Below are 21,396 nucleotides of genomic sequence, written 5' to 3'. Positions count from 1 at the left end.
TTTTAAAAGAATGGTGCTGCTGTGAGAGAATGAGAATCCTGGATGACTTTTTAGGTAAGTTGGAGGCTTCTTATCAAAATAGATGGCCCATCTTTAGAGGAAAGCAGTAGTTGCTTTAATCTGAATTTATGTGTGGAATGAATGATAAATATTTACAGGAAACAGTCCTCAGAACTGAACTGCTTTGCTTGTAGTCTGTGGCTTATACAGTCTGTGGTGTACTTCCATGACTTGGTTTTTTACCAGCACAGTTTTTATTCTTGCCCTCTCTTATCCACCCACATACACATAAACAGACACATTCATATTCAGATTTACACTTTCATTCACACTGTTCACAACTCATGCACCTCTCACAGCCCTCTTTACATAGAACATCCACAAACACCATTCACATACTTGGTCCAACAGTTGACTAACAATAGTGATGCTTCCTTTTCTACATTGCTTCATAGCAATAATTTCCCAGTGTCATTATGTGCTGCATGTGTCCAACCTATAGGAATATTTCACAGTTTCTTGATGTAATCTTTGAAACATTTGTTTTTTTCTTGCACTCTAGGTGTAACAGTTAACACCTACTCTTGCTTGGATCCTGGCATACCTGTTCATGGCCGTCGTTATGGGCATGACTTTTCCATTGGCTCAACAGTATCATTTGGGTGTGACCCTGGATATAGACTGAGCCATGAAGAACCTTTGCTATGTGAAAAGAACCATTGGTGGAGCCATCCACTGCCTACTTGTGATGGTAAGAATCAATTGAACTGACACAGAAAATTGTGTATGGTGTGTCCATCACATTGGTTTTCAGATTTCTCAATACTAGCTATGTTCTGTCAATATTATACAGGACAGGGATTGTGATTTTGTAAAATGACAACTGCTTTACACATTGTTACAGATGAAGGAAGAAGAGTCTGGTCCTGCTATTGCAAACCTGTTTCTTCTGTTTATGAATTAAAGAGTCCAGGTCTACTTGTTAATGAAATAAAGGATGATGAAAGTTGCAGTCCAACTACAACTGGAGGCAACCACATTGATTACCCCTGTTCTGCTGTACTGCAGAACCATAGAAGCACAAGACTTGAAGAATATTTTGTCTAGGGATGGGGAGAGAATTTGAAGCAGGTGTCAGCTCTACACTGCATCAGCAGTGCCAGGGGGAGGCTGGAAATTCCTGGGTCTTTGGCAGGGAAGGAAAGTCCTTAGCCAGCAGTCGGGTTGTAAATCTGCCAGGCCTATCCAAAGCGTACTTGCCGAGTCAGAAGTCCAGAAGCGAGGTCAGTGGAGGTCCGGGATCAATTGCCAAGGGGTCAGTCAAAGAGATGCTGCAGGGAAACTAGGTCTACACAAAGCCACGCCTGACGTTGCAGTCAGCCACAAGCTGCAGCCAAGGTGTGCCTTATAAAGAGCAGGATGGACAGCAGGTGTGAGCCCTCAGCGCTTGGGCCTTAAGGAGACAGGCCTGCCTCTCTTCTGCCTGACCTTCTGCTGTCTACGTTCTGCAGGTGAGGGGGGAGTATCCTGTTCACTGTCTGTGTCTGGCTGCAGGGACTCTGCTGTATCTGGGGTGCTCTGCAGCTGAGGGGCAGAAGGAGCTGGATTCTCAGGAGGCTCCTCCGTGTCTCCTGCTGCTCCTGGGTCTGCTGCTGTTACTCCCGAGTCGTCCTCATCTGAGGAGTCCTCTGACGGGGCCATGACAGCAGGGAAAATGTACATGACTATTAAAGATAAGATAGAAGGTGACAAAGGGCTCCAACAAAAATGGAAGAGGCCTGGAAGACTGTTCCTTCAAAGGAAAATAACATTTCGAGCATCTTTATCTGCTGGAAATTATTGGATTTATAGTTCAACAGTGATTCCTGGCAGGAAAAAATGCTGACAGTGTAATTTTGTGCTGTCTTCTGTATGCCTACCCTATTTACTGTATTGTTCCCCTTCCTCGGTGTGAAGCTTTTCTCCATGAGGGATTATGGAATAGATAGAGCAGGGATGGGGAACCTGTGGCCTGCCAGATGTAGCTGGACTTCAGCTCCCATTGTTCCTGACCAATGGCCATGCTGGTTGGGGTAGCTGGAGTCCACCAACATCTGAAGGGCCACATGTTCCTCATCCTTGGGACAGAAGGTAGTGGAGGGATGACCCTGAATGGTCCTTTTGAATGCTCACCCTCCTCCAAGGGTTTTGGAGCATTTGACAGGGCTGATTTTTAAGGTGAGCACCATGATGCTGTCCCTGTTAAATAGATAAAGACATATAAGGAAAATGAATATGGGGTATATTTCTTCTTTTTAACACATAATCTATGTTTCTACCTTCCCTGAGATAATTTCTTAATTGTTCAGGTGTGGCTGACACTTATTTCTATAAGCAAAACCAAAAAGTCATGTTTACCTATGCATATTCAGGTTTTGAAGACATCTCATTTTCAAGACATACTTGCTTGAACTGGTTTTCAGTTAGCCATATCTCTTCAGCCCATTATTACATGGAACACATTTGGACTGAATCATCTGATACAGCCAGAAACAAGAAGATGCCTTATTTTTTTCAAATATTTGCATCCTTATTTAAGAAAAGATTGTACAGGGGTGCATTTGCACAACCCTCCATCACACAGAGGAAGTCTTGTGAGGTTTACTGGGGCCAAAGGTGGAGCAAAACTGCTTCATTTAAAAAGGATGCACTGCCCTTAAGGCCTCCTCCTTTGCCTTTAGGGGCGACTTGATGAGCACTGCAGCATCCTCCAGTTGCCTTCAGGGGCTAACTAGGATTTTTTGTGGTACCTCATTGGGCCTGAGTGCCTTTGTTTTTAACTACTCTGCACTATTCTGATCCATGGGTGTATGTCTAATTTGGATTTCAATTGACTTTTTCATCTCAGTATCTCCTTGGGCAACCAGCACTAGATTTGAAAGATCTCACCCAAATCCTTAGCTCTGAAGCTCTGTGTTTGTCCTGAAGATGCTGGGGACTGTGGGTAAATAAGGCAGCCGTCAGAGCCCTCCAGAAGAGGAACTGCAGACCCCTTCAAACACCTCTTGGTTTTTTTTCCTAACTAAACTGACCCCAATGTGAATCTGACCAGGAAGATATGGATGTAACAAATAAGAACAATGAAATAATTTAGGATTGTTGGTCAAGGAATCTGGTTTTTTCCAGAAACCATTCCACGATAAATTCCCAGATAATAGTTGTGATCTCCCTGCCGTAAATTCCTGATGTTTCAGATAACGATTATCTTGTCTCCTCCTAGAGGTTAAGATTATCATAAACCTTATGCAAACTTTCTTTGTTTGAAAGGAGTGCCTGCTTCTTACCGAGCAACATCCCCCAAATTTCCATGAGTCAGGAAGTCTATATCCTCAGGCTTTCACAATAGGTACTCAGAGGTAACAAAGAGGCTATTTCCCAGGAATCTTGCTGTTGTAGGTTTTTCCAAACTCTGGTTCACTGACGTGAATCAAAGATTAAAAATCCCCAATATTTTATTCCTCCTTACAATGTGAATAACATTTATATTTCCAGCCCAGGTCTCCTGAAAGAAAATACTGGGTGCCAAGGAAGATCTAGGCCCCCTATCTACCTTCTTCAACCATCAGTTACACAGTCCTTATTCCCAGGTTCTAAGAAGCTTCCCCTGTATTTTCACTTTTTGGCTGCTGTGAAATTAGGAAATCTGTTGCTTCCAGTGCAGTGACCAGTATGCAGAAAGTAGTCTGTCATTCTTTTACTTTTGCTGAAATGCTTGGCAAGGGAAAAACAGAGAAGTCTGGAACATATGGCCCTTCCAGAAGAATTTAATACCAGGGATCCTTCTGTGCCTAGATAACAACTCTATTGTGATAATAAAATTAATGATCTTCATAGGTAGCAGGTATAAAATCTGCTCTAACAGTTCTGCAAGGTGAATGTTCTAATTAGTCTGCCCATTAAACAGGATCGGAGCCCTAAACTATCAGGTCTTCGATACTTGATCCTTAATGGTTCATATTTCACATGATACTCAGACTTTAGCATGATTGTGCCCTGGCCATGACTTATTAGGCAATAGCAATTATCTGAAATCTGGTCTGCAAATGGAAAGTGACATGAAAAACATGAATGCTCCTGGGTTCAGTGCAAGATCCTTTATATTAGTTGTTGCTTCCAACTCCAGTCCTGATTTACTCATTGTTCCAGTTTTGCTTCCATTTCATTCCTGAGCCTTTTCAATATTTTGGTCAATTTACACATTTAATCTCTTATATATATACTTCTGCAAATGAAGCCCCTCTGAGCATTCCATCCTCAAAGCTCTATAACTGCCACTTTGGTAACAGCATTTATATGTTGGCAGCTGATGAAGGCGGAAGCTGAAACGTTTTGTTAATATAATAAAAACCTCTGTTTGGTTAATCACAATTACGTTTATATATATATATATATATATATATATATATATATATATATATATATATATATTATATATTTAAAAACCTGACCTTAGTTTCAGCTGTGTCCTCCCATCTTTAAATCTCCTTAAACTACGTAGCTCTAGACCTGGCTTGACTTTTATTGTTTTGTTTGTTTTATTATTTCTAACACATTTTTCTTCATTCTGAGTTAGTGTGACTTTATCCCACCATGTACACCTGAAGTAAGAAATTAATGAGGTATAGCTACACAACACAGCCATCCTGTTGCAACAGTAGGATATAGTCTGTATAGATATTACTGGCTTAATATGCATGTAGGTCATTCTTTTTCTCAATTTGGATTGAAGCTGGTTTGGGAAAGCCACATCAAAATGTAGTATGTCACTAGAAATAACAACATAGATATACATTGTGGCTAATGTATGTGTACCTTTTCCCAAACCAGTGGTGGCAGCACACTGGATGCAGAGTAAACGGAAGTGTGTGCACAGCCATTGTGTCTGTTGCTACTACTGATCGGTGCCATTAGGAAGATACTAATTTATCCTCCTTGCTTGCTCATACCACATTTCAATCATACTTTGTTAATCCTGTCTTTCATTAGACTGCAGCACACTATTTCTCCACTGCCTTGTAGTCTGGATTATTTATTTATTTATTGGCTAGTTTGACTTGGCTTCCATCTAGTCATATCACATTTGGACAAAATGTTTTTGTTTTCTTCATGTGCCTTTACATGCTTGGTATTTCTAGTTAATTGTAAAGGCCCTTAGACTTAGACTAGACCTGCATATGATGGCCTCTTTTTCTAGATAGCAATACTTGGGGAATTAGAAATAGATCATTAAAATTTTCCTATGTGAACCTAATCTGCACTTCTCAGACTAATGTGTGAATTGAAACTTAGTAACTGACCAGATGTCATAGATCTCCAAGTGTTGTGACACCATCCTTTGCCATTTAAATGCATCAGAATATGTATTTAATTGAATGTGTTGAGAGACAATACACATTAAATTCATATTAATGTGTACTGGGCTGATATTTAATGCTAGTCCTATTCAGAGTAGGCCCACTGAAGTTAATGGACATGACTAACGTAGGTTCATTAATTTCAATGGGTCTACTCTGAGTAGGAATTAACTGACTACAACCCTTTGAGACGAATGTTCTTTTTTAATTTGTCACAATGTGGACACTGAGTTATGGATGAAAACATGAAAAAAATTACATAAGTCAGAAATGGACAGATGGTCCTCTCCCTGCTTCTAGAGAAAATGAGCTTTGACATTTTCCTGCCACTTTTCCCCTGCAAACCCACCCCCCTGGCATCTTTCTTTCTTTAGGATTCCACACACGTACTAGAAACGTGGTGAAATGAGGTTTGGAGAGGAGTTGTAGAGAAAATGTGGCAGACTGAGAATGAATGAAGGACATTCTACTTCACGTTACATTCTCCAAAAGCTGTTTTTCCCCTACAGAAATGGCATTATTATTATTGTTGTTATTGTTATAATACATAAAGACGTGGAAGTAACACATAGATTCTCTTACACTCTTCCGTGGATTAGAAGGCCCTTTTGGGGACATCACCATTGTGGAAGGGTAACACTCAATGATATAACTGCCTTTAGATGGTTGTCCACCCAGCTCTTCAAAGCTATGTTACTGTAGTTCAAGCTTAGAATATGGATAAACATCTCTTTACTGAACAGATTCCAGGAGTAGAAGTAATTCTTTCTTATGTTACTGGTACTGCATGCTTACAATCTAAAAATGAACACTATTGAAGAGCTCCCTGTGAACAGTTTTCTCTACTGAGCAATAACATTACATATTGTGACAAATTTGTTCCTCATGATGCTGAACTAGCATCCAATTCATTAAGTAAATTAAATTCTCCCCCCCCCCAAAAAAATGGCAATTGTCCACTGAATAAATATCCTCTGCAGGCAAGAATGAGTATATTTATTATAGTCCATTTATGGATTCATGGCTGAACTCATTTTAATCTCCTTACACTATTCCAGTGTAATGAATTTTTATGAATTGGGCCAAATCTGGAGTTGACCACTGGGCAAAGAATCATTCTTGCAAGGTCTGTCCCTTACATGAACTCAAAGTTGGATCCATCCCACTAAGTAACTTCCTTTAATCTGTGCTTGTAACTGTATATTTATTTCTAAGATGCCAATTTAATAAAGTGAGAATGGCTTCCATATAAGGCATGGACAATTGCCAAGGCAAGGACAGTCTTGGAACAAAATGGGTTTTGCAAACTCGATGGCTTTTGAAAATAAATCCCCCTCCCCTGGAATCTTAAATAAAGTGACGGTGGGGAGCTGGGTTCCAGAGATTTGGGTCTTGGCCTAGTTTGAGCATAGTATGATGCCTACCCCATTTTGACAATGCAGGACTAGCTGGCATCTGGATGAGGTTGAGTAAGAAATTTGTTCATGTTCCAGACTGGCTGATAAGATTTTTTGCCTACTTTACACTAAGATTCTTTTAGATTTGTTCTAATTCACTGTTGAGGTCCTTACCAGTTAAATGGCTCACAATGAATGTGTCCAGTGCAGATTTGAAGCGGGGAGAAAAGATAAAGTTGATAACACTGATGAACATTCCACAGCATCAGAGTGGTCAATGGAGGCTTAACCAAACCAACTTCTAATAGATTACTCATTTGAGGGCATTTGACCCAAAGAGTGCTTGTGAAGAGGAAGAACAAGTTATGTTACTGATCTAACAGAGTGAGATCCCTTTAACAAGGTGGGTAATAGGAAACAACGTCTGTCGGCTTTCTTTGGGAGAAAAGCATTTGGACTAGTGAGAAGTAACAGTTAAATGGTTAATGTCTGAAATTCAGTAAAGTTGTGATACCCATTTACTTGTACTATTTTTTAAAAAAATTAATAGCAAAATTAAAAAAAAAGGAAAGGGAAATGGGGGAAAGCAGTAACAAAAACACAATCAGCTCACATTAAGGATACAATATCCATCAGTACATCCACCTTAAATTAAGCATAAGTTGATATAAGCCCTCCATATGTCCAAACAAGATTGATTTTTATAGGAAATATGTTTAAATGTAGCAAGGGTGGTTTGGTCCTCAGATCATTGTGTAATAGATTATGAGTGTTTATAGTTTGAGTCTCAAAATATAAGCCTCTTAGTGACCATAAGGGCTTGCAAAATCCACTTTTGTTGTCCTGCCATTAATCCCCCTACTACAGGAATCTAGTTTAAAAGTACATGATCTGCAAATATCAAGCATTTCAACCCTACAAAGTTAATTTGAACAACAACTTCAGACCAAAAAGAATATATCAATGGACAAGTTGTATTGTTATGCAATTGCATATTGATCAGTGGAAGGCTACAGGCAATTCTGCATCTGCCTATCTGTATGCTTTTCTCATTATATGTCTACAACACATGCTGCTGATCATCCTTAGTATATGAAAGGGTGGATGCTACATTTGGAATTGGTTAGAATAAAATAATATATGTTCAGTTAATTTATTTTTGACATAAACATTTTAAAGTCCGATCCTAAATTTACTACAGCAGTACAGATGTCTTAGTTTGGGTGGGGAGGGGGTCTCATTTACAAATGGCTACACCAGTATTTCACAACATAGTTTGCTCCAGCAATGTGGTACTAGTGTGAAAATACACATGATCTGAGTTACACGTGCACTGGGTATCCTAACAGTATCCAGACAATATTCTTGAAAAATGGGTTTGGTACATTTCATAACCTAGCTAGATAAAAAAAAAAATCACTGTAAGCAGGGTGAAATTGTCAGTCTTGATGTAAAGTTAACAGTTTTATAATTAGATTATGACCATATATTACCGCTACTGAATTTCTAAAACAAGATGCAATAATACCTTCACAGCTTAGACTGTCTAAACAGTACCTAGGAAGCTTTTGCACTGTAAATATGAGTTGGTTCTTACATATGGCATTATTTCAATGTCCCTGCTAATTTAGGTCTAGTAGACAAATACAGGTACTTAATTTTTATTTTAAAATAATAAAGGGAGCCAGGATTTAGGAGCCAGCAAGAGATCTGTCTTGAAAATTGGACAGAAGAAGTGAATTTCTGTTAAGGCAGAAGGGAATTACATTTTCAGTAAATGCTGTCATAGAATATATTATTTCAAAAAGTGAATTTTCTAAGGTGGTAGGATGGGAATGTGGTTAGGCTTGGCTTCAAAAAAAGAAGTGATATACTGGAAATCCTTTAATCCATGAGAATGGGTTGATGGATGTGATGTGAGATGAATGAATGAGGAATAGAGATGCCAAAAAAGTACACATGGAAAGAGAGGCAGAGAGCTTAGGAACTGAGCTACATAGAACTTATGGTTGAAAAAAATGTTGTTTATTTATTTTTATTTAAAATATTCTAGCCTGCCTTTAAGGATAAAACCCTCTCAAGGCAGCTTATAAAATAAAAACCATACAAACCCAATCACAGTTATTAGCCCATGATCATAATCCAGCTCACACATATTAAAAATTGATGCAAAATGCAGCTAAAACAATTTGGTATCTATCTAATCTATCTATCTCATTTATATCCTGCCCTTCCTCCCAAGAGGAGCCCAGGGCGACATCCAATAAAACAACAACTCAAGACAAACTCAATGAAAAGAAATGAGTCTTTAGGAATGCAGATGGTAGTGCATTCCAAAATGTTTTTCCATACTGGCTTCAGAACTGAATCAGCTTTGGTCACCCTCATGCATGAGCTTTGTAAGGAAAGAGGTGTGTACACTTATTCCCTTTTCATGTGCGGTAAATTGGTGTTGCAAATTCTTGGATGACAGTGATTACCTGGATCCATTCAGACTTCTTTTTAACCTGGATTCAGCACTGAAACAGTTTGGATTGGCCTGATGGATGAGTTTTTCCAGGAGGTGAACAGAGAATCCTGAAGTTTAATTCTCCTAGACCTCTCAATGACTTTTAATATCATAAGTCATGGTACCCTTCTGGATCAGCTGCCCTGGCTAGAATTCAGGGGCACCAATGTGCTCCAATAGTTTTATTCCTATCTGGATGGCCTATTCTGTAATGTAGACTAATGCTCTCTCCCTGTGCACTTGTGCTATGGTGTTCCACAGTGCTCAGTTTTGTCTGCTGTGCAGTTTAACAACATGAAATATCTAGAATGAGTCCTCTGGAGTGAGATGCCATCAGTACACTGATTGCACCTAGCTCTGTGTCCACTTCGCACCAGATTCAAGTGAGGTTGTGGGGATGTTGAAGTCACTGATGAATGCAGACTACCATACTGAAGTTCAATGTAGAGATGGCAGAGGTACCATTAGTGGGTGGGTTGATTCTGTGGAGGAGAGAGATTCAACCCATTCTGATTGGGATTTCATTCTTTCTAAAAGTTCTAGTTTGCAGTTTGGGGGACCCTTTAGATCTGCCCTTTCTTTAGAATGTCTGTTGGTCATCTGTTTCATGAAGACTGATGTAACCCCTCCTGGACAGCCTGAACATTCTTATCTGTACACTGATAACATCCAGATGAAATTGCTGCTGCATTTTAAACATTCTCAGAAACTGTCCAAAAGAGGCTTGTTGACTGGTTACAGTTGTTACTGGCTCCTGGATCATTTCTAAGCACAATTCAAAGTGCTGGTGCTTGATTTAAAAAACAAAGCAAAAAAACAAAAAACCTTCGTGTTTTGGGACTCAGGTATCTGAAGGAGCACCTGCTCTGCTCCCACATGAACTTACCTGAATACTAAGATGATCTCCTGAATCCCTTCTTTGAGAGTCCTCACTTTCAGAGTACATGTGACTGGCAACTGGACAAAGGGACTTTTTGGTGTGGGGTGTGTTTTCCCCAGGAAGGCTTGCAAAAAAAATGTATTTCTGGTGCTTTGTTAGGTATGTTTCATTGTTGTTCATATATTTTGCTTTTATTTTTTAATAATATTAGGAGTTTTACATTGTTGAGGCTTTTGTGTATGTGTGTGTGTTTGTTTGTAAGCCAGTACAGTATAATGAAACGTTGTTTCAAAAACTTTCAAAATTGATTAGTGCTGCAGGACAAAAGAAACATGTGCTCCCCCTCACAAGTCATTTTCAACCTTCTTAAAAATGTCTTCTTTGCTTTACATGTTCCTCTCCTAGTTAGACTTACATGTATGCTTAATATTCACTGTGATTCTAAAAATATAAATCATTTCCATTTTTTTACAGAAACATTTTTCCCCATTAGGAATTCTCTGAAATTAACCAGTATAATTAGCAATTCATTTTCATAATACTTATTACCAAAGCTTCTCAACAATTAATTAATCATGTTTCCTTTCTGAGCACTTTATGTAAATATTGGCTACAATTAGAGATTTGTCACCCAAGGGAACTGTTGGCACTCCCACACATAGGCTATTGTATAAACAGAGATAATAGATTTTCAACTTGCTATTTTACATGCTTAGTTTTAATATGACTGCCCACATTTATGTGCCTACATTTCCCTCCCATTTTTAGCTTTGTGTGGAGGAGACGTTAGAGGACCAAGTGGAACTATTTTATCTCCAGGTTATCCTGAATTGTATCCAAATTCACTGAATTGCACATGGACTGTGGATGTTACACACGGAAAAGGTATAGTATCTACTTTTTCTCTCTCTTCTAACCGTAATCCCTTCTATGTCATTTTAGTGCTGGTTTAATCTTGTTTTTCCATCTTCCATAAAGATCCTTAGCTGGGTGATGTCCACAAACACATCCAATGCAAAAGTTCCCTTAAAATAGGGCTAGAAACCTCTTTCAACCTGAGGGCCACATTCCCTTATCAGCAATCTTCCAGGAGTCTCATGGCAGTGATGAGTGAAGACAAAGTAAGATGACCAATGGATGTAACTCTTAGTTTAGTACTATAGCCAAACAAGAACCAAAGGTTTCTACACTCCACCATTTACCTAACTCCCATCTTCCGTCCAGGAAAGCAGCAGGCATTATTGCACCTGAAGGACACATTTGAGCTAGTCAAAAGCACTTGGGGCAAAGAGCAGAGCTAGTGAGGGGCATTGGCCTGGAGAGAGTCCCAAGAGTTGGATAGAGAGGCTTGAAGGGCTGCATTTGGCCTATGGATGGAAGATTATCCATCCCTTACTTAGTGCATAGAGTCACACGAATAATTTTTAAACAGTGCTTATATATTAACCCAGCCTCTTTTATATTTTATAGCTGCATGTAACTTTTTTTCTATATCTGTAATGCCCAATTTACCCTTAATATATGGTAGCACTGGCCAAAAGAGCCTCCCTACCTTTGCTGCCCCATTCTCAGACTGTGAAGGTGGGAAGGCAATTTCTGTAGAGTTTTGTGGTTAGCTGACAAAATTCTTACAAATTTCAGGGGCAGAGAACTGTCAGATATGGCGACTGCCACTTCAGCATTTATTCTGGACTTGCTCACACAGTCAACGATACTTCAGATCATGGATTCAGGATTGTTAACTGGAATCAGTCCTTGCTTATTTACACAGGGAATCCAATTAGATGTTACCAAAATGCACTGTTCATTTTTATCAATTTATCAATTATATCATATTGCAATTTTGAGCACAATCTATTATTGCAATACCCAGGAGTTGTGTCCAAAGGAAAGATTGCCTTGGTCATTCTAACCATTCCTGACAATACTGTTTTCTTTGATTTGCTTAATACAGATGATTACGTACTGTGGAATAAAACTTTGACTGCATTGTAATGCAAACCTATCTTGAACTTAACATATTTTAGCAAATTCAAATGATGCCAGTTGAACAATTTTAAAAAGCAATTTTAGTTTTTGATATTACATTTGACTGGCTTTACAAAGGCAAAATATTTCTGAGAATTAACAATAACACCTACATCTGCTTCCATAAATTATTAGCACTGGTTTCAGTGTAAGCAATCCCCGTCCTCCTACCCATCCCAAAAATATAGATTAACACTTAGAAATGCATGTTTTAAAATATATAAAAATAAATCTCAGTTAATTCCCTCCCCCCCCAAAAAAAGCTGGGAAGAATGAGAGCAAGGGTAATGTAAGAGTTATGTTTAATTTTCTGAGTCTGTGTTTGTAATGAAATGTATGAGTTTAATCAGTGATATAATTGCTTTCATGTTAACTATGTGATATGTGAGTCTAATTTTGTTTTTCTAATAGGAGTGCAGTTCACCTTTCACACCTTTCATTTGGAAGATCATCACGATTACTTACTAATCACGGAGAATCGCAGTTTCACTCAGCCACTGGCACGCCTGACTGGCTCCGAACTTCCGTCATCAATCAACGCTGGTCTCTATGGAAATTTCAGGGCTCAGTTGCGCTTTATTTCTGACTTTTCAATATCATATGAAGGATTTAATATTACTTTCTCTGGTAAGGAAACAAAATGAGCTATTTGTATAAAGTGAGGAACATTCACTATTTTACTGGGTTTGATCTTGCAGAGGTGGATGTAGTGTGGTGCAGAAAGAACGGTCCAAGTATGTTTGTTCTGATGTAACTTTTTTATATTTTTAAATTAAAAAATAGCCACATTTGCATTTGTTGTCTCTTCTGTAATAAACATCTCAGTTTTTCTGTTGTGGTATTTGCAATAGTAGATCCTGAAGAAAATTATAATACAGCTGTAAAGAACTTAATTCATTGGGAAAATCACACTGTATCAGAGTGATTTCAAGTCTAATTTCAAGAAGTAGTGTTCCAAATGAGCCCATGAGGAAATTGGTCATGCTTTTATGCTGCAGAGTTATTTTGGTTCATTTTATGTGTCAGACTCAGAGACATTAATAACTCTTATGGGAATGGTAAGCACACATGTTATGATGCTTTTGAGTGTTTATGAGCATGGCTTTAAAATTGTAGCTGAATTGCCTATTTACTTATATGAGCATTTATTCTGAATTTTTTTTGGAAGGCTAAATTGATGCTCAGTACAAATGTGCACTTGTAATAATGCACCGGTTGGGTGATGAACAAACCTTTAAAGAGATTTTGAAACAATAATTTGATTTATTTCCCTTCCATGCAGAATATAATCTTGAACCCTGTGAGGATCCTGGGACTCCTGAATTTGGAAGCAGAATAGGATTTAACTTTGGAGTCGGAGACACTCTAACATTCTCCTGTTCGTCTGGATACCGCTTGGAGGGGGCTTCAGAGATTATCTGTCTCGGTGGTGGCCGAAGAGTGTGGAGTGCACCTCTGCCCAGGTGTGTGGGTACGTGGTCAGCTGCTTTCATTTGCTTGTATGTGTAGTCATTGTCCATGGAGTTGCAACTATACAGCACGGATCAACATGGTACCACACCTATCAGCTCTGATATAGAATAACCTTTACATTTCCCATGTCTTTTCACATTAATTTGTCAGGTTGTATGGTTCTATATGCAGTGTAATGTTGAACCTGAAGTCAGCGTTCAGAGTAGCATTTTTTAACTTGGTTTTAATCAGCTTCCCACTTTAAGAATTGTACATTTTGTTTTTAAATCCTAGTAGACATGAATCCCAAATATAAGGTGATCTACAATGTTTACCTTTGTTCTGGCAGTGAAAGGGCAACATACCTATTGCTTCTCCTGTGCATGTAAAGATGATATCAGGTGGGTAATTCGCTCCACCTAGTGGTTGAAGGCAAAAGAGTACTGCTGACGTTTTACTGTAGATACGTTCCTGGTCTGCGCCTGCTCCGTGCTCAGTTTTCTCTTTTGCCTTCACTGAAAGTGGTTGGATCCTCTGTGACTCCGTGGTTCAGGCTTGTATTGTTTTATTGTTTAGGTTAGGTCTTCCGTGTTGGTTCATTGTTGTTCTTTCCCTCAGTGTGTCTTATTCCTATCCCTTCTGTGAAAAGTTTTTTTTAAAAAAAGGTTCCTTGTGTCCTTCCCTGCAAACCTTCCTCCGTGGCGAGGAGCAGCCAGCCCCTCCCCACGGCTCCTGCGGCCATCGGCCTCTTCAGGCTCCCTCTCCAGCTGAATTTGCTGACGTTCCTCCTCGCTCAGCAAGCCACAGCGTCTGCAGCTTCAACCTCGGAGGCGGCCTTCCCCGGGGCTCGATACCCAGGCCTACGCCTAGATTTTTCGAGCTCCTTTACGAGCGGCTTTCGTTTTCCCCGCTCTATAGTGGTGGGAGGGGGCAGACGCACAGAAGCAGTAGAGAGGACAGTGGCGGCCGCTGCTAAACTTCGAGCTTCGCCACGCCGTTTACCAAGACAACATTGTCAGTCACCAACAGCGAGAGCCTTTCATTCATTAACCCTATAAGTCCCGCAGTGTGTGCCTGCAATGGGGAAAGCCACACACAACACGAAACACCTCTCAAAGGGGTTGAAACCGCTCCCCCGCACGTCGACAACAGGTGCAGTATCAGAACCCCTTCCCACCCTGGGATTGGGGCAGTCTCATTCTTCAGGGGATCATTCTGAAATAGCAGTGGCCCGCCCCTCTACCGTCAGGCACGAGGTGGCTGAGGCTCAGGTTCTGGCGGGCAGGGTGGCTGCAGAGGGCAGGATGTCTGTCCCATATAAGGGAACCTGTAGAGACAGTCAAGCTCCTGTCCACCATACTAGGGACCAGAGAGACCTGGAACCCCTGTCTGATGAGGAAGGCGGCCAGTCCCACCCTCCCTTGGATGCTATTTTTTCTACTACCTCCTCTCCCGAGGCCTTTACTGGGTTTTTGGATGAACCAATCCCTGTCCAACAGGTTCAAGCACCTGAAGGGCACAGGCTCTGCTCATCTCACACCCAGGCTCGCCCTGTCCAGTTACATCTGTCAGCACATTCAATTCAACAACTGAAAGAGCAGCTTAGGGATGCCCTCTTAATGGATCTGGCTAGAGACTTGTCTTCTCAAGCTACATCGGGCTCACAGCCCTCACGGTATCCACCTACAGATCACTTGAGGACAAATCCACGCCCTTCCCCTAGCCGCTCATCTCCAGATCCCTATGCGGCATCTCAAGGCAGACACCTGCAGCTCCCTGAGCAGGAGCCTATAGACACAGAAAACGACTTGATTGTCTTGGATGAAGAGGAATGGAGTGGGGAGTCAGAATCTGAGGAGATTCTATCTACTAGGATATTTCAAGAGGCTCATTCCTTCCTCTGCTGTGCAAGGCGATGGAAGCCCTTACCCTCACCTCTGCAGAGGATCCTCCTACTCCATCCACCTCGAGAGTGTCAGCAGTATGTCCAGATCCAAAGCCTAGGTCTAGAGTGTTGAAGCTTCCTTCTCTTCTCCCGAAGGTGCTCAAATCAGAATTCAACATTCCTTTGCAATTCAAAAAATCGGTTTCCATAGCCAACAAATATTATACACTGGAACAACCGATCATGGATCAGTTGAAGGTCCCACTCATAGACGCGCCTATAGTCAATCTCCTGAATCCATCATTGAAACCGAAAGACTCAGATGCTCACCTTAAGGATACCACTGAGCGCAAGATGGACCAGGGGCTTAGAAGAGTGCACGAGGCTAGTGCGCTATCAATCAGGGCAGCAGCAGCCTCCTCGGTATTTGCTCGAGCTTCCCTTCTTTGGCTGGAAGACCTGCTGGATGACCCACAGCAAGACCCAGCCCGAGTGCGCAAATCTCTGCTGAAGGTCTCTCGGGCGGTTGCCTTCATGGTAGATGCATCTATGGATGCCATGCAGCTTGCAGCAAGGTTGCTGACAGCAGGGATCTTCACGCGAAGGACCCTTTGGCTTCGACATTGGGAGGCAGACCCTGCAGCTCGTTTGAACCTTGCCTCAGAACCCTACGTAGGAGGCAAATTATTTGGGGACACCGCCCTCGCGAATGTCTTGGAAACGAAGGAAAAGAAAAAGCCCATGCCATCCACCAGAAAAAGGGATGACAGAAGAGCCTTTCATCGGTCATTCCATCCATATCATTTGTCGCAGTCCTTTCGGGGCTCACGTTCCTTTGGAAGACAGAACGATGCCCGCTCCAGCCGTCCCTTGTGGAACAGCCAGCACAGCCAGCTTAAGTCCCAGCAATACCTTTCAGGTCGATCTGGCTTTGCATCCCAGTCACATGGAAACAGAAGTCAGTTCTGACGCCTCCGCGTTGCCAGTGGGAGGCCGTCTCCAACATTTTGCTCACCGATGGAAGGACTTATCCTCCAATCAGTGGGTCCTACGCACTTTTCGATACAGCCTTCACCTGGAATTTTCTTCCACCCCCCGGCGAGATTCATTCCATCCCCTCTATCAGCCAATCCACACAAGAGGGGCAAAGTTTTGTGGTCAGTTTCCCATCTCCTACGCATGGCAGCCATCGAGAAGGTCCCACCAGGAGAGAGATTCCTGGGAAATTACTCTCTGTTCTTCACCATCGAGAAAAAAGACAGTTCGTCCAGGCCTGTGTTAGACCTCAAGGGTCTAAATTGCTTCATAAAATACCGCAAATTTCGTATGGACACCTTACTTTCAATCAAGGAAGCGCTGAAGATAGGGGACTTCCTCTCCTCTATCGACCTGAAGGAGGCCTACCTTCACATACCAATCTTTCCCCCTCACAGAAGGTACCTTCGCTTCGTGGTGGGACAAGACCATTATCAATTCAGGGCTATGCCCTTTGGCCTGTCGTCTGGTCCCAGGGCATTCACAAAGATCGTGGTTGCCCTGGTGGCACACCTCAGGACACTGGGGATTCATATCTTTCCTTATCTGGACGATTTTCTGATCCACTCACCATCATTACACAAGGCATGGGAGGACCTCCATGTCACCCTGACCTGTCTAAAGGACCATGGCTTCCTGATCAACGAGACCAAAAGCCATCTCTTTCCCTTCAGCCGCATTACACATTTGGGAGCGACTATAGACTCACAACACGGCCTCATTACTTTGTCCCAAGACAGGATCAGCAAGATTCGCAAAGTAGCATTGGATGTCCTATCCTCCCCCTCACTGGACCTGATGGAATGGCAGCGCTTCTCGGTTTGATGGTGTCCATGTTCCAAACGATGCCTTGGGCATGTCATCATTCCCGCACACTTCAGTGGGCGCTCCTGCCCTTCCAAAACAACATAGCGTCCAGACACCACCGCAGGATAACTCTGTCGCCACAGGTTCGGCAGTCACTGTTCTGGTGGACCCACGAGTCCAACCTGGTGAGAGGCGTTCCTTTCCAGGATCCTCTGCACACCCTGATAACATCAGATGCCAGCCTATCAGGATGGGGAGCCATATACGACGGGCAGATGGTTCAAGGCATGTGGTCGCTTCAGGAATCCACACTGCCGATCAACCTGCTCGAACTACGTGCAGTTCGTCTGGCCCTCAGACACTTCGCAAGCACCAGACGGTTAGGAGCGGTGCTTATCAGAACAGACAACGTGTTGGCCAAATCTTATTTGAACCGTCAGGGAGGCACACGCTCCCTCCTTCTTCAGAAGGAAGCCTTTCTCCTCTTCCAGTGGGCGGAGAACAATGTCGACTCGATAGCAGCAGAATATCTCAAGGTGGAGGACAACAGCCAAGTGGACTGGCTCAGTTGGGAGAAGCTGATTCAAGGAGAATGGAGTCTTCACCCAGAGGCTTTTCATCAGATAGTGGAACGTTTTGGCCACATTCAGATGGACCTGTTTGCCACCAGTCACAATCGGCAGGTGAAGAGGTTCTTCTCCTGGTATGTGACACCAGGCACAGAGGGGATAGATGCTTTAACTTCCCGGTGGCCTCCGGGCAGACTATATGCCTTTCCTCTGATTCCAGTTATTCCCAGGGTGATCAAAAAACTTCGTGCCGAGAGATCAGCGGTTCTGTTGGTGGCTCCATGGTGGCCAAGGAGACCTTGGTTTCCAGACCTCCTCGACCTGTCAGTGGAACCACCATGGAAGATTCCAGTGCGAAGGGACCTACTATCTCAGGGACAGCTCCGGCACCCGGACCCGGAGTGGTGGGCGCTTCATGTATGGAACTTGAACGGAAGAGACTCTTGAAAAAAGGCATCTCTCCCCAAGTATTGGAAACCATGATGGCTTCTAGACGCCCATCTACACTCAGAATATATGAAAGGACATGGAAGGCCTTCTCATCCTGGTCATGGAAGAGAGGAATTCTTCCTCAGAAAGCAGGGGTCAACGAGATCTTGTCTTTTCTGCAAGACGGCTTATCTTTGGGTCTCAGACCTAACACCCTGAGGCGCCAAGTTTCAGCCTTATCGGCAATTCTCTCTAGATCCCCGGATAATCCAGTCGGGTCTCACCCTTTCGTCAAACGTTTCCTCAGGGGAGCAACGATAACAGTGCCACCTACGGTGCACCGCTACCCAACTTGGGATCTACATAAACTTTTGTCAGCCCTTCAAAGACCTCCGTTTGATCTCTACCTACACATGCTGTACCACTTGTTTTCGTACCTTGCAACATCAGCACGATTTTATACCCTGCAAAAGCACAATGTTCTCACATTGTTTCTTCTGATGGCTAACTATAAATGGTTTGCTGTCCACAGAGATACAAAGAAACATAGGAAAAATTCAGTAACACAATAAAATAATGTAGACTTGACACATAATAAGTACAGAGCAAAATCAAAATGAACAGCCCAAAAATTAAAATACATAAATAAAGAATGCTAGTGCACATTACTAGCTCTTTCGGGGGGGGAGCAGCCCAGATTAAAAACTTCAGTTTAGAGGGAGAGGAGCTTCTCGCCAAGCTTAATGGTCCACTGCTGTTCTCTCCAGAAGAGCTAGCAGCAGCAAAAGAGAAGTGCTCAGGCATGGCAGTACTGGTATGTCATCTCCAGTCTCCCAGCTGTTACAGTTACTGGTGCTGGTCTTGCTCCTAGTTTGTATCTTGGAATAGTGCCAGTGTGGCTGCTCAAATTGTTGCAAGCAGAATCAAGATGGGTTGGGGCAGCTTCTCAAGGTAAAGCTGTCCTGGTCCCAAAACAGTCACACTTGTCTTACCAGCTGAACCCTGTGACAGATACTCCTAGCCACCAAGGCCACTTGGGCTTCCTTTGCTGAGGTAAGCCCATCTGCAAAGAAGCAAAACATGTAGGTTGTAATGAAGAGCCTACACTTGGCAGTAACATGTCCCATACCTACTAGGAGCAACCCAAGCCATGGAAGTGGCAACCTCCATCCCTGCAGGACAGTGGCGTATGGTGGCTCCATGTCAGTGGGGCAGTGGAATCCACTCTGAGTTTTACTCTGACCTTCCAAGGATTTGCCCAAGGTGCATCTTGCAAAGCTCCTTGAAAGTTCAGACTAAAACTCGAAGCAGATTCCACTCCCCCACTGACATGGAGCCACCAGCCCACCACTGGTACTGAATGAGATTTCAAGAAATTGCTGTTGTTTGAATTGGTTATTTATTTATTTATTCATTTTTACCCATCTGCCCACCACTTAGCCATCTGTCTCTCCAACTTCAGGGATTTTAACTACTGAAATAAGCCAAGATATAGCTTCAGTGATTGGGAGTACCTCAAGGAAGAAGATGCATCTCATATGGAATGTTTAATTTTTCATAACAGCCCATCATGTTGAAGGATGCGTAGGCCACACTACCTGCCTACGTTCTCTTCTGTGCTTCCTCCAACCTGTTTTGGAAGCATGAGGCTCATGCCACAACATTCAGAGACTCAGTGTGAGGTCAGAAGCCCCATTCAACTGCATCTATAAACAGGCAACCCAGTCCTAAGGATCAGATCCACTGAAACCAATGGTCATGACTAACTTAAGTCCATTGATTTCAATGGGTCTGAGTATGGTTTAGCTGTGCACCAACCAGAGTTTCCCTAACTTTTGTTAGTGTTAGGTGACCTGCCCCAAGGGAGGAGCCCATTCAGACTGCAATAACAGACCAGAAAGCCCACAACAGGCAGATAGGCAGCTGAAGTAAGATGGGCAACTGGCAGGCTGAAGACTCTTTGTCTGATGGTTCAAAGAGATGACCTAGTGGCATCCCTCAGTAATAAGTTGCAGCAAATCTGGTAGTTTTATTTATTTATTTATTTTTATCTTTGACCAGTGCACTGGATTGACCCCCTGAACCGGATAGATTCTGGGCCAGACGTACCAGGGCAACGCTACTGCAACACGCTCTACATAGGGCTACCTTTGAAGATGGTTCGGAAGCTACAGCTAGTGCAAAATACGGCGGCCAGACTGCTAACAGGAACTAAGCGGTCTGAGCATATAACACCTGTTTTGGCTCGCTTGCACTGGCTTCCAATATGCTACCGGGCCAGATTCAAAGTGTTGGTTTTAACCTATAAAGCCTTATACGGCGCGGGACCACGATACCTGCAGGAACGCCTCTCCCGTTACGAACCGGCTCGTACACTACGGTCTACTACGAAGGCCCTCCTCCGGGTCCCGACCCATAGGGAGGTCCGTAGGGTAGTAACAAGATCTAGGGCCTTCTCAGTGGTGGCCCCCGAATTGTGGAATAGTCTCCCCGAGGAAGTATGCCTGGCGCCGACACAATTATCCTTTCGGCGCCAGGTTAAAACCTTTCTCTTCTCTGAGGCATTTTAATTTAAGTTATTTATGTAAATGCTGTAATTTCTATTTTAGATGGTGTATTTTTATATTTGTTATACTGACTTTGTAATTTTATTATTGTATATGTTGCTATGTTTGCCGCCCAGAGAGCTGTTTGCTAGTCGGGCGGGATATAAGCTGAATAAATAAATAAATAAATAAATAAATAAAATAAAGGCACAATAAAACAGTGTGCATTGTAAAATCTTAAGTTTTGCCATACATTTTATTATTATTATTATTTATTAGATTTGTATCCCACCCTTTCTCCCAGCCCTTTTCTCATTTTCCTAATGAAGCCATGGGATATATTTCACCTTTCCTTATTTTCAAATGTATTTACAGCATATGAGCAGGGAAGTACATTTGATAACAGATGTTTTGCTCTAATAAAGTTTTTAGGAGCAAGAACTGCCACCTTTGTTTGCTGCACTGC

General features: G+C 42.3%; 1 protein-coding gene across 3 annotated transcripts in view; it reads left to right on the top strand.

The window, feature by feature from the left end:
* The window catches only part of CSMD3 (CUB and Sushi multiple domains 3), a 1,044,618-nt gene that overhangs the window by 686,569 nt on the left and 336,653 nt on the right, over positions 1–21,396 (top strand). For all 3 annotated transcript variants that reach the window (XM_061605340.1, XM_061605331.1, XM_061605321.1), the window contains 4 exons: positions 563–751; positions 10,948–11,064; positions 12,619–12,834; positions 13,490–13,678. In XM_061605340.1, the coding sequence (XP_061461324.1) occupies positions 563–751; positions 10,948–11,064; positions 12,619–12,834; positions 13,490–13,678 (711 nt within the window). The remainder of the gene's footprint in view (positions 1–562; positions 752–10,947; positions 11,065–12,618; positions 12,835–13,489; positions 13,679–21,396) is intronic.

The sequence above is a fragment of the Rhineura floridana genome, chromosome 1, assembly GCF_030035675.1.
Source record: "Rhineura floridana isolate rRhiFlo1 chromosome 1, rRhiFlo1.hap2, whole genome shotgun sequence".
Lineage (NCBI taxonomy): Eukaryota > Metazoa > Chordata > Lepidosauria > Squamata > Rhineuridae > Rhineura > Rhineura floridana.
Note: the sequence above shows the minus strand (reverse complement) of the source record. Positions and strands in the feature narration are given on the sequence as shown.